Source organism: Hemitrygon akajei, chromosome 9 (assembly GCF_048418815.1).
Source record: "Hemitrygon akajei chromosome 9, sHemAka1.3, whole genome shotgun sequence".
NCBI lineage: Eukaryota > Metazoa > Chordata > Chondrichthyes > Myliobatiformes > Dasyatidae > Hemitrygon > Hemitrygon akajei.
This window is the reverse complement of record NC_133132.1, coordinates 66847001-66861428: the sequence shown is the minus strand read 5'-3', so window position 1 is coordinate 66861428 and position 14428 is coordinate 66847001. Positions and strand designations below refer to the sequence as shown.

The 14428-nt window shown below is 41.5% G+C and overlaps 1 protein-coding gene across 1 annotated transcript in view; it reads left to right on the top strand.

Annotated features, from left to right (window-relative positions):
- LOC140732659 (dynein axonemal heavy chain 8-like) overlaps nt 1-14428 on the top strand; it is a 704719-nt gene that overhangs the window by 312843 nt on the left and 377448 nt on the right. The window contains exons 56-57 of the mRNA XM_073055352.1: nt 7557-7666; nt 10783-10946. Of these exons, the coding sequence (XP_072911453.1) occupies nt 7557-7666; nt 10783-10946 (274 nt within the window). The remainder of the gene's footprint in view (nt 1-7556; nt 7667-10782; nt 10947-14428) is intronic.

Below are 14428 nucleotides of genomic sequence, written 5' to 3'. Positions count from 1 at the left end.
ACCTCACCTCTGCGAGGCCTAACCCCTTTGCCAGATTTACCAAGTCTGATTTGGTAGCCGTCCCTAGCGCCTCTACAGTCGGATTTCTCATAAATTCACCCACATCCATCTTTGCTGGTTTCCTGTCTGGCTACCTGCGTAACCAGATTTAAGTTTGGACTTACAGCCCGATTCACTGACCCTCCCCTTTGGTTTCAAATCCGGGACGAGCAACCCACTTGTTACGTTCCCCAGTAACCGGGTAGTTTTCCAGCAAAGATAGATGGGTCCACCGAAGCCTGATGCTACTATTTTCAAACGTTTTTATTTATAAAGGGGCACAAACGTATGGTTAATACAAAACATTCAGATCATATACGTCGTCACAACTCAATCTAAAGCACAGGTATAGCAATAATCAATCAGAAATAAGCTCTACAGTTGTCTAGGGGTAATGTAGATATATATTGTTTACTGGATATTTAAAAGTCTTTTTGCGGTCACTGCAGTTCCACTAGCCGCCGTCGGTTGTGGTGTCGCGTTGGTGCACTTTTGTTAGAAAGAGAGAGAGAGGGGGGATGAAAGAGTTACCTGACAGGTTTTCCAACCTGGAGGAGTTCGGTTTGTCGGAGCCTCGTTGGGGGAATGAACGCTCATCTGTGGCCTCCCCTGTAGCTAAGCCGTTCTTCCGTTGTGGGGTCGCCAATCTCAGGCAAGGAAAAGACGCACACGAACCCCACCACCGGCTGTCACAGGATCTCAAGCGCGTCTTCTGGTGCGTCTGGCGCCCCGCCTCGGCAGCCCACCTTTTATCTGGGCTGGCAGGGTTGTAGATGTCCATCAGGGTAGGGGGGCGAGGCAATCCTTCCCCCATCACCCATCTCACATTGCCCTGAGATTTTGCACGTAGGCCAGCTCCTTATCCCACAAAGGTGTCTCCCAAAACAATGGCTATGTCCGAGGCTTTTGTCTTGTTGAGCGACTCGCCCACTTTGCCCGAGGGCTTTACACGTGGTCTTCATGAGACAATAGTCAAAGAGTCGCTTTATTCTGCTTCTCGGGGGAACGTGGTTTTCAGCACGTCTCCCTCTCTCTCTTGGGTCATTTGACCCCCCCTTGACTAGGGCTCTTGCGAATCTCACAAAGGCGGGGGCTGGGGTCATAACAATTGAAAAGGGTGAAAAGATTGAAAACTTTCTTAGAAAGTTGCGAAGATTTGGCATGTCATCTAAAACTTTGAGAAACCTCTGTAGATGTGTGGTGGAGAGTATATAACTGGTTGCATCACAGCCTGGTCTGGAAACACCAATGCTCTTAAATGGAAAAGCTTACAAGAAGTTGTAGATATGACCCAGTCTGTCACATGTAAAGCCCTCCCCATCACTGAGCACATCCACTTGGACTGTTGTTGCAGGAAAGCAGAAAACACTATCAGCAACCCCCACCATCCAGGCCAAGCTCCCTTCTTGCTGTTGACATCAGCAGCAAGGTACAGGAGTCTCAGGATCCACACCTTCAGGTTCAGGAACAGTTATTGTCTCTCAACCATCAGGCTCTCGAACCAGCGGGCATAACTTCACTCAGCTCCGCTTGCTCTTCACTGAACTGTTCCCACAACCCATGGACTCACTTTTGTGTTCTCAATATTTATTATTTATTTATTTTTTAAATTATTTTTCTTATTTTTGTATTTGCACAGTTTGTTGTCTTTTGTACATTGGTTGTCAGTTTTGTTGGGTGTGGTCTTTCATTAATTCTATTGTTTTTCTTCTATTTACTGTGAATGCCCACCAGAAAATGAATCTCAGTGTTGTACATAGTGACCTATATGTATTTTGATAATAAATTTACTTTGAACTTTGATGAATACAGTGAAGGTGTTATATTTGAATGCATACAGTATACGGAATAAAGTTTTGTAGTGCAGTTAGAGATTGGCAGATGTGACGTGGCCATCTCACATGGCTGGAAGAAGATTGTTGTTTGGAACTTAACATCCAAGGATACACATTGTATCAAAAGATTAGGCAGCTAAGCAGAGGATGTGGGGTGACTGTCAGTAAAAAATGAAATCAAGTCCTTCAAAAGTGATGACAGAGGATCAGAAGATGGAAAATCTTTGTGGGTAGAGGCAAGAAACTGCAAATGTAAGAAGATTCTGATGGGAATTGCATACAGGCCTCCGAACAATAGCCAGGATGTGGAGTACAAATTGCAACGGGAGCTAGAAATGTCACGTAGAAAGGGCAATGTAACGGTAATCCTGGGGGATTTCAATATGCAGGTAGATTGAGAAAATCAGGTTGGTGCTGGATCCCAAGGGAAGGAATTTGTGATGGCTTTTTCGAGCAGCTTGTGGTTGACCCCACTTGAGGAAGGCGGTTCTGGATTGGGCCATGTGTAGTGAATCAAATTTGATTGGGGAGCTTAAGGCAAAGGACTCCTTGTTATGGCCCTGATCATAACATGATAGAATTCACTCTACAGTTTGAGATAGAGAAGCTAAAATCAGATATATCAGTATTACAGTGGAGTAAAGGGAAATACAGAAATGTGATAGAGGAGCTGACTGAAGTTGATTGGAAGGGGACACTAACAGGAATGACGCAGAGCAGCAATGGCTGTAGTTTCTGGGAACAATTTGGAAGGCTGATAATAGTTACATCTCAAAGATAAAGAAGTATTCTAAAGGTAGGATGAGGCAGTGGTGGCTGATGAGAAGTCAAAGACAGCATAAAAGTAAAACAGAGGGTATATAATAGAGCAAATATTAGTGGGAAGCTAGAGGATTGGGAAGCTTTTATAAACCTATGGAAGGCAACTAAAACGCAATAAAGAGTGAAAGATGAAATATGAAAGTAAGTTGGCCAACAATACAAACGTGGATATCACATGTTTTTTCAGTTATATAGAGAGTAAAAGACAGTTGAGAATGTATATCACTCTGCTAGAAAATGATGCTGGGGTGGTAGTAATGGGGACGAAGTAATGGTGGACAAACACAATGCACATCAGTCTTTACCTTTGAATTCAATCAGCAGTATGCCAGAAATTTGAGAGCATCAGGGACAGAAGTGTAGGTGATATTATTAAGGAGAAAGTGGTTGGAAAGCTGAAGGGTCTCTAGGTAAATAAGTCACCTGGATCAGATGGACTATACCCCAGGGCTCAGAAAGAGGTAGCTGAAGAAATTGTACAGGTATCAGTAGTGATCATTCAAGAATCACTAGATTCAGGGATGGTTCCAGAGGACTGGAAGATTGCAAATGTCACTCTGCTCTTTAAGGGTGGGAGGCAAAAGACTGGAAATTATAGGCCAGTTAGCCTGACTTCAGTGGTTGGTAAGATGTTGGAGTCCATTATTAAGGATGTGGTTTCAGGGTACTTGGAGGCACTTGATAAAATAGGCTGAAGTCAGCATGGTTCCCTTGAGGGGAGATCTTACCTGCCAAATCTGTTGTAAGTTTTTGAGGGAAATAACAGTCAGGATAGAGACAGGCAATACTTGAGTTTTCAGAAAGCTTTTTACAAAGTACTGCACATGAAGCTGCAAAACAGGATAGGAGCCCATGGTATTACAGGCCAAGTTTGTGGATGATACAAAAATAAGTGGAGGGGCTTGGGAGTCCTCATGAAGATTCCCTTAGGGTTACTTTGCAGGTTGAGTTGGTGGTAAGGAAGACAAATGCAATATTAGCATTTGTTTTGAGAAGGCTAGATGATAAAACCAGGGACGTAATGCTGAGGCTTTATAAAGCATCGGTCAGATCTTATTTGGAATATTGTGAGCAGTTTTGGTCTCCCTATCTAAGGAGGGATGTTCTGGCATTGGAGAGGATCCAAAGGAGGTTTATGAGATGGATCCTGGGAATGAAAGGGTTAACATATGAAGAGCATTTGATGGTTCTGGGCCTGTACTCACCGGAATTTAGAAGAATAAGCAGGGATCTCATCGAAACCTATTGAATATTGAAAGGATAGAGTGGACATGGAGAGGAGGTTTCTTATCATTGGCAGGTCCAGGACCAGAGGGTACAGCTTCAGAATACAAGGACGTCCCTTTAGAACAAGATGAGGAGGAATTTCTTCAGCCAGGAAGTGGCGAACCCATGGAATTCATTGTTACACAGGCCGTGCAGGACAAGTCATTCAATATATTTAAAGTGGAGATTGATAGGTTCTTGATTTCGAAGGTTATGGACGGAAGACAGGGGAACATGGTTGAGACGAATAATAAATCAGCCATGATGAAATGTCTGAGTGGATTCTATGGGCCTATATCTGATCCGGTCTTATGGTTTTATTAGGTAAAAATAAGTGGTGTGTGATTTAGTTTAAGGCTAGTGTTAAACATTAGTTACTAATCCTTTTGTTTAGTAGCACAGCATATCTCCCAAAGTAGAGAATTGTCTATGGAAGCTAAAGTTTAGAAGGTTGCTCAAGGAAGAGGTCTCCCACTCCTTCTAAAAAATCTCTCTTAAAGCCTTAAAATAAGCCATTAGTTGTTGAAGTCAGCATGGCATTCAGTTTCAATGCATTCCCCTTTATTGAAAATAATAGTTAATAACTGCACTGTCATACATATAAAATATTGTTTTTAGACAACAGAGCCACACCATCCTTCTGCCTACCTGCCTATCCTTTTGATACTATGTATACCCTTGGATGTTAGGGTCCCAACTGTAATCTTCTTTCAGCCACAACTCAGTGATGCCTACAGCATCACACCTGCCAATCTCTAACTGTGCTCCTACATCATCTACCTTATTCCGTATATCGCATGCATTCGAACCTAACACCTTCAGTCCTGTATTCATCACCCTTTCAAACAGTAGCCAGGGCGTGGGCTATAAATTACAGCGGGAGATGGAAAATGTATGGCAAAAAGGCAATGTTACGATAGTCATGGGGAATTTGAATATACCGGTAGATTGGTAAATTCAGGTTGGTGCTGATTTTGAATCCCAAGAGAGAGAATTTGTAGAATGCTAACAAGATGACTTCTTAGAGTAGCTTGTGGTTGAGCCCACTAGGGGATCAAGCTATTCTGGATTAGGTGTTGTGCAATGAACTGGATTTGATTAGGGGGCATAATGTAGAGGAATCCTTGGGAGACAGTGATCATAATATAATCAAATTCACTCTGCAATTTGAGAGAGAGAGAGAGAGAGAGAAGATAAAGTCAGATGTATCAGTATTTCAGTGGAGTAAAGGGGATTACAGATGTAGGAGAAAGGAGCTGGCCAAAGTTGATTGGAAGGGGACAGTAGCTGAGATGATGGCAGAGCAGCAATGGCTGCAGTTTCTGGGAGGCTCAGGATAGATATATCCTAAAGAAGATGTATTCTAAAGGCAGGATGACACAACCCTGGCTGACAAGGGAAGTCAAAACCAACATAAAAGCAAAAGAGCAAAAATATAACAGAACAAAAATTAGACAGAAGTTGGAGGATTGGGAAGCTTTTAAAATCAACAAAATGCAACTAAAAAAGACATAAGGAGGGAAAAGGTGAAATATGAAAGTGAACTAGCCAATAATGTCAAAGAGGATACAAAAAGTTTTTTCAGATATATGAAGAGTAAAAGAGAGGCAGGAGTTGATATTGGACCACTGGAAAATGACACTGGAGAGGTAGTAATGGGGGACAAGAAAATGATGGATGAACTGTTTAAGTATTTTGCATCGGTCTTCTCTGTGGAAGACGCTAGCAGCACGTGGGAAGCTCAAGAGTGTCAGAGGGCAGAATTGAGTGCAGTTGCTATTACTAGGCAGAAGGTGATTGGGAAGCTGAAAGGTCTGAAGTTTGATAAGTCAGCCGGACCAGAATGGATTACACCTCAGGGTTCAGAAAGAGGTAGCTGAAAAGATTGTGGAGACATTAGTAATAAGCTATCACGAATTACTAAATTCGGGCATAGTTGTGGAGGACTAGAAAATTGCAAATACCTCTCCACTTTTGAAGAAGGGAGGGAAGCAGACCAAAGGAAATTGTAGGCCAGGTAGCCTGACCTCAGTGGTTGGGAAGATGTTAAGGGTGAGGTTTCGGAGTATTTGACAGCTCATTGTAAAATAGGTCAAAGACAGAAAGGTTTCCTTAAGGGAAAATCTTGCCTGACATATCTGATGGAATTCCTTGAGAAAATAAGAAGCAGAAAAGATAATCAGTGGATGTTGTGTACTTGGAATTTCAGAAAGCCTTTTTCTAGGTGCTGCTCATGAAGCTGCTTAACAAGTTAAGAGCCCATGGTATTACAGGAAAGGTACTAACATGGATAAAGCATTGGCTCATTGTCAGGAGGCAAAGAGTGGGAATAAAGTGAGCCTTTTCTGATTGGCTTTCGGTGACTAGTGGTGTTCTGCAGGATTTGGTGTTGGGACTGCTTCATTTTACATAGTATATCAATGATTGGGATGATGGAATTGATGGCTTTGTGGCCAAGTTTGTGGTTGTTACCAAGACAGGTGGAAAAGCAGGTAGTGTTGAGGAAGCAGTGAGGCTGCAGAAGGGCTTAGACAGATTAAGAGAAAGGGCAAAGAAGTGGCAGATGGAATACAGTGTCAGGAAGTGCACTTTGATAGAGGAATAGAAGTATGGACTATTTTTTTAAAATGGTGAAAAATCTCAAAAAGCCGAGGGACAAAGCGACTTGGGAGTCCTCGTGCAGCATTTTTTAAAGGTTAATTTGCAGATTGATATGGTGGTGAGGGAGGTAAATGCAATGCTAGCATTTATTTTGAGAAGACTAGAATATAAAAACAAAGATGTAATGCTGAGGCTTTTTAAGGCACTGATGAGGCTTCACTTGAAACATCGTGAGCAAGTTTGGGCCCCTTATGTAAGAAAGTATATGCTGACATCGGAGAGGGTTCAAAGATGGCTCGTGAAAATGATACCACAAATGATTATGTGGAACATTTGATGGCTCTGGATCTGTACTTGCTGGAATTTAGAGGAATGAGGTGGGATCTTGTTGAAGCCTATTGAATGTTGAAAGGCTTAGATAGAGTGAATGTAGTGAGGATGTTTCCTATAGTGGGTGAATCTAGGATCAGAGGGCACAGCCTCAGAATACAAGGACATCCATTTAGAATGGGGATGAAGGGGAATTTCTTTAGCCAGATGGTGGTGAATCTGTGGAATTTGTTGCCACAGGCAACTGTGGAGGCCTGGTCATTGGACGTAGTTAATGCAGGGGTTGATAGGTTCTCAATAATTCAGAGTGTGAAAGGTCACGGGGAGAAGGCAGGAGACTGGGTTTGAGAGGGAAATGGATCAGCCATGATCAATTGGCAGAGCAGATTCAATGGGCTGAATGGCTTAATTCTACTCCTATGTCTTATGGCCTACTAGCAGAGCAGCCACAGGAAACTCATGCAGTCACATGGAGAATATGCAAATTCAGACAGGCAGCATAAGAGGTCAGAATCAATGCTATGTTACTTCAGATGGGCAGCAGCAATTGGAATATTTTTCGTCGGTAATATTAAACTTGAATCTGCTTCTATTAAGTTCTTATTACCAAAGTTAGTTATTAATGCAAACAATAACAGTGATATTTTGTTTGTGTTTTTCCAGGAGTTATTGGAAATGGATATTTTCAGTCTTCAAGAAACTTCACTCCTGAAATTTGTACAGTGATAACAAAACTTGTAGCCACTAGCAGGATCCTCTGGCAGTGGACAAAGGTACTGAAGCTGTTATAGATAGCTAGTTTAAAAAGATAGAGAATATTATGGGCATGATCAAATAAAATTTCGTGTCAAACATACTACCTACAGGAGTAAAATAAATTACAGCAACTTACAATTGAAATGCAAAAGCATATCGAGCATTTCAGTTTATTCTGCATTCTATTATTATATGAGCAAAGTTCAAATTAAATTTATTATTGCAACCTTCTCACCAGTCTCGTAACAAACTCGGCTCGTTAGCTAACTCTGCTAACAGCTGCATGACTCATCGGTGAGAAGACCACCTTTCAGAATCAGAATCAGGTTTATTATCTCCGGCATGTGTTGTGAAATTTGTTAACTTAGCAGCAGCAGTTCAATACTATACATAATATAGAAGAAGAAAAATAAATAAATAAATTGGTAAATTAATTTCAGTGTATGTATATTGAACAAATTAAAAATCATGGCAAAACAGAAATAATATATATTTAAAAAGCAATATACATCCAGGGTCAGTATGATTTAGGGTTCAACTGGACAGGAGAAATTTGTGATGTTCCAATTAAGGAACATTGACTGCAGCAAATGCTGTGTAAATACTGCTCCATGCAAAGTTATCATTCGCCAGAAAATTAAGATTGTACACCAGTATAAAATTACAATTGAAATATATTTACCAAATTTTCAAATTTACCGAACAGCTACAGAAAAAGAAAAGAAAATTAGAAGGGCCCATTACAGTTAAACCAGTCAAAATGTGCACATAATGTTGGAGCTCATTTCTGAAACTACCCCTCATGATCAGGCTCTTGAACAAAAGGGGATAGTTACACTCATTTGAGGGCTCTGCTATATTGTTACTTCATGCTTGTTATTTGTTTGAAACCCCTTTTTACTGAGCGCATCTGGAAATGCTGCTGCTTAGCCACTTGCTCACAGCCACTGGACTCCACGGCAAGAATCCCACCTTGCTTGGGCTTCATACGTCTAGGGTGTGTACGACTTTTTCCTACCAAACCCTGGTTTGTGTTAATGCTGTGCCCATTACTGCCTCCTGCATTTGCCTTTTGGCAAGAAATAACTGATTGTACATTGCATACAATTATAAAGAAATATATTTAAGAATGTTAACTTAAGAAACCAGTTATTAAAGGAAAGAAAGAAAAAGACAGAAGGGCCCATTATACTTAAACATGTACGGTGAAGCTGAAATCTTCCAGAAGCTGTTGTTTTTGATGTACACACAGCATCTTCCGAATATCACTCGAAATCCATCCAAACAGGCTCTCCCACAGAAATATTTGTCCTTCTTCCTTGAAGACACTCATCTGTACAAAGCACGTTGTACAACAGGGAAGGCATCCTCAGTCATCTTCCCTCCTGGCTTTTCCCAACTCCCGCCAGCAAAGACCTCAACCCACACCAGTGTCCCTCATAAAAACTCTCCGCCCAGCATTCTCTAAAACCTTCTCCCAGTTCCACCATCTTGATAGGCTGACACCACATTCTGAAGTTGGACAACAAGGCCCCTTACCTCAGCTCAAACCCAAACAGGCTGAAAGCAGAACAGACTGCTCTTACAGAACTCCTAAATGAAATGCATGCATCCTAACCAGGGTGTTACCTATTTATATCTGCATTTGCAGTTTGTTTATAGTTCCTGATGTTTGCAGTTTACAATTTCTGTTGGATAGATTTGCTAAGTTTGCCACTGAAAAAGAATCTCAGCGTTGTATATGGTGACATGTGTGTAGTCTGATAATAAATTTTACTTGGAACTTTTGAACTTTGGAGTAGACAGGTGTATCTCCCTACTCATGCGCTGAACCCACGGTCTGCATGAAGCCCACCACAGTCTGAATTTCCCTCGAAGACCATCTTGAACAAACTGGCTCTCTCAGGAATATTGGCCCTTCCTCCTTGGAACTACATTGGACAACATAGCTCCTTATCTTTATCTGAAGCCAAAACACACTTACTAGCAGAGCACACTGCTTTTACAGAAACCTGCTAACTAAAAATACCTCACAGCATAGAAGTAGGAATCTTACCCAGGGCATTGCATTATAAAAGTACTTGTATGTCATCATATTCTACCCTGAGATCCATTTTCTTGCAAGCATTCACAGTAGGTACAAAGAAACACATTGGAATAAATGAAAAGCTATACTCAAAGCTGGACAACCAATGTGCAAAAGAAGACAACTACAAGTACAACATAATAACTAACTATCTTAACTGGATAATATTGAGAACAAGAGTTTAAAGTCCTTGAAAGTGAGTCCATAGGTTGTGGAATCACTTCAGTGAGTGAAGTTATCCATGCTAGTTCAGGAGCCTGATGGTTGAAGGTTAATAACTGTTCTTGATGCTGGTGGTATGGAACCTATAGTTCTTGTACCTCTTTCCTAATAGCAGCAGCGAGAAGCAAGCAGGGCCTGGATAGTGGGGATTCTTGATGTTGGGTGCTAATTTCTTGTGGCAATAGTGGCGAGGGCTTTTCCAGTGAAGTACTGGGCTGTGAAAATCCTACTTTTTCTAGGATTTTCCATTCAAGAGCGTTGGTGTTTCCATACCAGGCCATGATGCAACCAGTCAGGATACTCTCCACTGTGCATCTGTAGAAGTTTGTCGGAGTTTTAGATGGCATGCCAAATCTGCGTAAACTTCCCGGAAAGTAATGGTGTTTATGTGCTGGTCCAGGACAGATCCTCTGAAATGATAACAACAAGTAATTTAAAGTTACTGGCCCTCTCCACCTCTGATTCCCTGATGAGGACTGGCTCATGGACCTCTGGTTTCCTCCTGCTGTCATCAATAATCAGCTCTTAGGTTTTGCTGACATTGAGTGAGAGGTTGTTATTGTGGCACCACTCAGCCAGATTTTCAATCTCCCTCCTATGTGAAAATTTGAGCCCAACCTTGATTTGCCCAACAACCCTGGTGTTATCAGCATACATAAATATACTGTACTTAGCCTCACAGTGATATCAAGTGAGCAGAGCAGGTGGCTAAGCACACTGCCTTGTGATGCACTTGTGCTGGAGATGATTGTGGAGGAGATGGTGTTGCCAATTCAAAAAGAATTTACACTTTTTTAATCTTAAAAAGTGATTTGTTTTTCTTAGGTGAAAATGCTGCCCACTCCAGCTAAATTTCATTACATCTTTAATCTGAGGGACCTGTCTCGCATCTGGCAGGGAATGCTGACCATAAAGTCCAGTGAATGCCCTGATCTAGAGACACTGCTGGCATTATTCAAACATGAATGTACTAGGGTTATTGCTGACAGGTAAGTACATTGTAAACGGAGATAATTTTAATAAACGATTGTTTCTATTAAGGTGGATAATTTTGGTCATAGTTTAAATGGATTGGAATTTACTTTGTCTCAAAACTCTCAGAAGCCTACAAATAATTGCAAAATATTTGGTAAGTTTATCCTAACCAGAGTTAATGATCATCAACCTTTATACCTTTATTTATTTGTTTTTATTTTAAAAAATTATTTTATTTGGAGATACAGCGTGGAACAGGCCCTTCTGGCCCAACGAACCACATAGTCCAGGAGGAAAGGGAGGTTGGCTCACAAATAGAGAAAGCTTGGAGACAGTGCAAAAGGGAGGATAGGCAGGTTTTAGAGAAGGGATATGCTCAGAACGATGGTTTGAGATGTGTCTATTTTAATGCGAGGAGTATTATGAATAAAGCGGATGAACTTAGAGCATGGATCAACACTTGGAGCTATGATGTTGTGGAGACTTGGATGGTACAGGGGCAGGAATGGCTACATCAAGTGCCAGGCTTTAGATGTTTCAGAAAGGACAGGGAGGGAGGTAAAAGAGGTGGGGCTTTTGGAAAGCTTCAAGTTGGATAAGTCACCAGGACTGGATGGGATATACCCCAGGCTACTGTGAGAAATGAGGGAGGAGATTTCTGAGCCTCTGGCGATGACCTTTGCATCATCAATGAGGATGTGAGAGGTTACAGAGGATTGGGGGGTTGTGGATGATGTTCCCTTATTCAAGAAAGGGAGTAGGGATAACCCTGGAAATTATAGACCAGTGAGTCTTACTTCAGTGGTTTGTAAGTTGATGGAGAATATCCTGAGAGGCAGGATTTATGAGATTTGGAGAGGTATAATATGATTAGGAATAGTCAGCATGGCTTTGTCAAGAGCAGGTCATGCTTTACGGGTCTGATTGAATTTTTTGAGCATGTGACCAAACACATTGATGAAGGTAGAGCTGTAGATGTAGTGTATATGGATTTTAGCAAGACATTTGATAAGGTATCTCATGGTAGGCTTATTGAGAAAGTAAGTTGGTATGGGATCCAAGGGGACATTGCTTTGTGGATCCAGAACTGGCTTGCCCACAGAAGGCAAAGAGTGGTTGTAGACGGTCATATTCTGCATGGAGGCCGGTGACCAGTGGTGTCCCTCAGGGATCTGTTCTGGGAACCCTACTCTTTGTGAAATGACCTGGATGAGGAAGTGGGGGGATGGGTTAACAAAGTTGTTGATGACAGAAAGGTTGGGGGTGTTGTGGATAGTGTGGAGGGCTGTCAGAGGTTACAGTGGGACATTGATAGGATGCAAAACTGGGCTGAGAAGTGACAGATGGAGTTCAACCTAGATAAGTGTGAGGTGGTTCATTTTAGTAGGTCAAATATGATGGCAGAATGTCACATTTATGGCAAGACTCTCAGCAGTGTGGAGGATGAGAGGGATCTTGGGGTCTGAGTCTGTAGGACACTCAAAGCTGCTACGCAGGTTGACTCTGTGATTAAGGAGGCATATGGTGCATTGGCCTTCATCAATCATGGGATTGAGTTTAAGAGCCAAGAGGTAATGTTGCAGCTATATAGGACCCTGGTCAGACCCCACTTGGAGTACTGTGCTCAATTCTGGTTGCCTCACTACAGGAAGGATGTGGAAACCATAGAAAGGGTGCAGAAGAGGTTTACAAGGAGTTGCCTGGATTGGGTAGCATGCCTTATGAGAATAGGGTGAGTGAACTTGGCCTTTTCTCCTTCGAGTGACGGATGATGAGAGGTGACCTGATAGAGGTGTATAAGATGATGAGAGGCATTGATTGTGTGGATAGTCAGAAGCTTTTCCCCAGGACTGAAATGGGTAGCATGAGAGGGCACAGTTTTAATGTGCTTGGAAGTAGGTACAGAGGAGATGTCAGGGCTAAGTTTTTTTACGCAGAGAGTGGTGAGTGCACGGAATGGGCTGCCAGCGGTGGTGGTGGAGGCGGAAACAACAGGGTCTTTTAAGAGACTCCTGGATGGATGCATGGAGCTTTGAAAAATAGATAGTTATGGGTAAACCTAGATAGTTCTAAGGTAAGGACATGTTCAGCACAGATTTGTGGGCTGAAGGGCCTGTATTGTGATGTAGGTTTTCTATGATTCTATTAAAACTGTAACTAACCACCTCCAAAAATCAAAGTCTACCATTTATAAATACATAAAATCATAAGAAATAGAACTATCAGAAGGTCATACAATCGCTAAGTCTGCATCACCATTCAGTAAGATCATGGTTGATCCTGTGTCTCAGCTCTACTGTGCTGCTCATGTCTTCTATTCCCTAATGTCCATAGAGGATTGTTCAGCCTCAAATATATTCATTCTCATATGAGATATAGAATACCAAAGATTTTCAAACCATTGCATAAAATAATTTCTCATTCAGTTTTACATGCTAACCACTTTCCCAGAGTTTATACCTCTTTGTCCTAAGAGATCATCACTGACTTCACAATTTATAAAGAACCAGTGTGAAGGAGGGGAAATTGAATAGATTCTTCTTAAATTCAATGATGTCTTCAACATTGAAGAGAATCATAAACAAAGGGAACTAGCTGCAAAATAATGTCTGAGATGCAGTGAAATTGCTTCTGTCAAAGGGTAGGGAATTTTTGTCTCAGAGGGTGGTCGAGGCCAAGCTATCAAATATGTTTAAGGTATAGATGGTTAAGTATTTGAAGGATAGAGGAATTAAGGGTAATGAGGAACTGCCACACAGGAGCTGGAGGCCACAAGCATATTGAATAGCTGATCAAGATGACAGGGACTGGTGGTTGATTCCTGTTCCTATTCTCTTTTGTCTGTTTCTTTGGCCTTTACCATGATAGACAGAGTGTGGAGATGAAACACAGGGAAGAGTTTATCCCAGAAATTGGGGGGGGGGGGAGTGGAGCAGGGGGGAATATGGTTTTCAGTAAGCAGCCCTTTCCATTCAGGTGTTTTTTTTTGTTTGTATATGCACACTTCACAAAAAATGTGAAAGCTATGGAGAAAAGAGTTACCTGAATGGGTGCTGAGTTGAAGGTCTTTAACCACAAGCTTAAGTTGGAGAAGTTATGATTGTTCACCTTAGAACAAAATAAACCCACAGATGTGGAAATGTGAGGGAAAAAAAGAAAATTCTAGAAATAGTCAGCTGCTCAGATAGCATCTGTGAAAAGACAAATGATTGATGTTTCGGATAAAATATCCTTTATTAGAATTGGTAAGGAAAGAATAAAAGTTTATATCAATCTTTGGAGAATGGGGTTTGGATAGGATAAAAGAGATACAGTATACTTGACAGGCTAAGGACAGTGTTGCACTGGTGAATAGCTGTAAACATAGCCAAGGGATTGATAGATGAATAGATGCTGTTAGGGAGGGACAATATGATCTTTTTGTTTGTAAAACTTAAAAAATAAGGGCATTTAAAGAGTAAGAACACAGACAAAGGGAATGTAAGGGAAGTACACG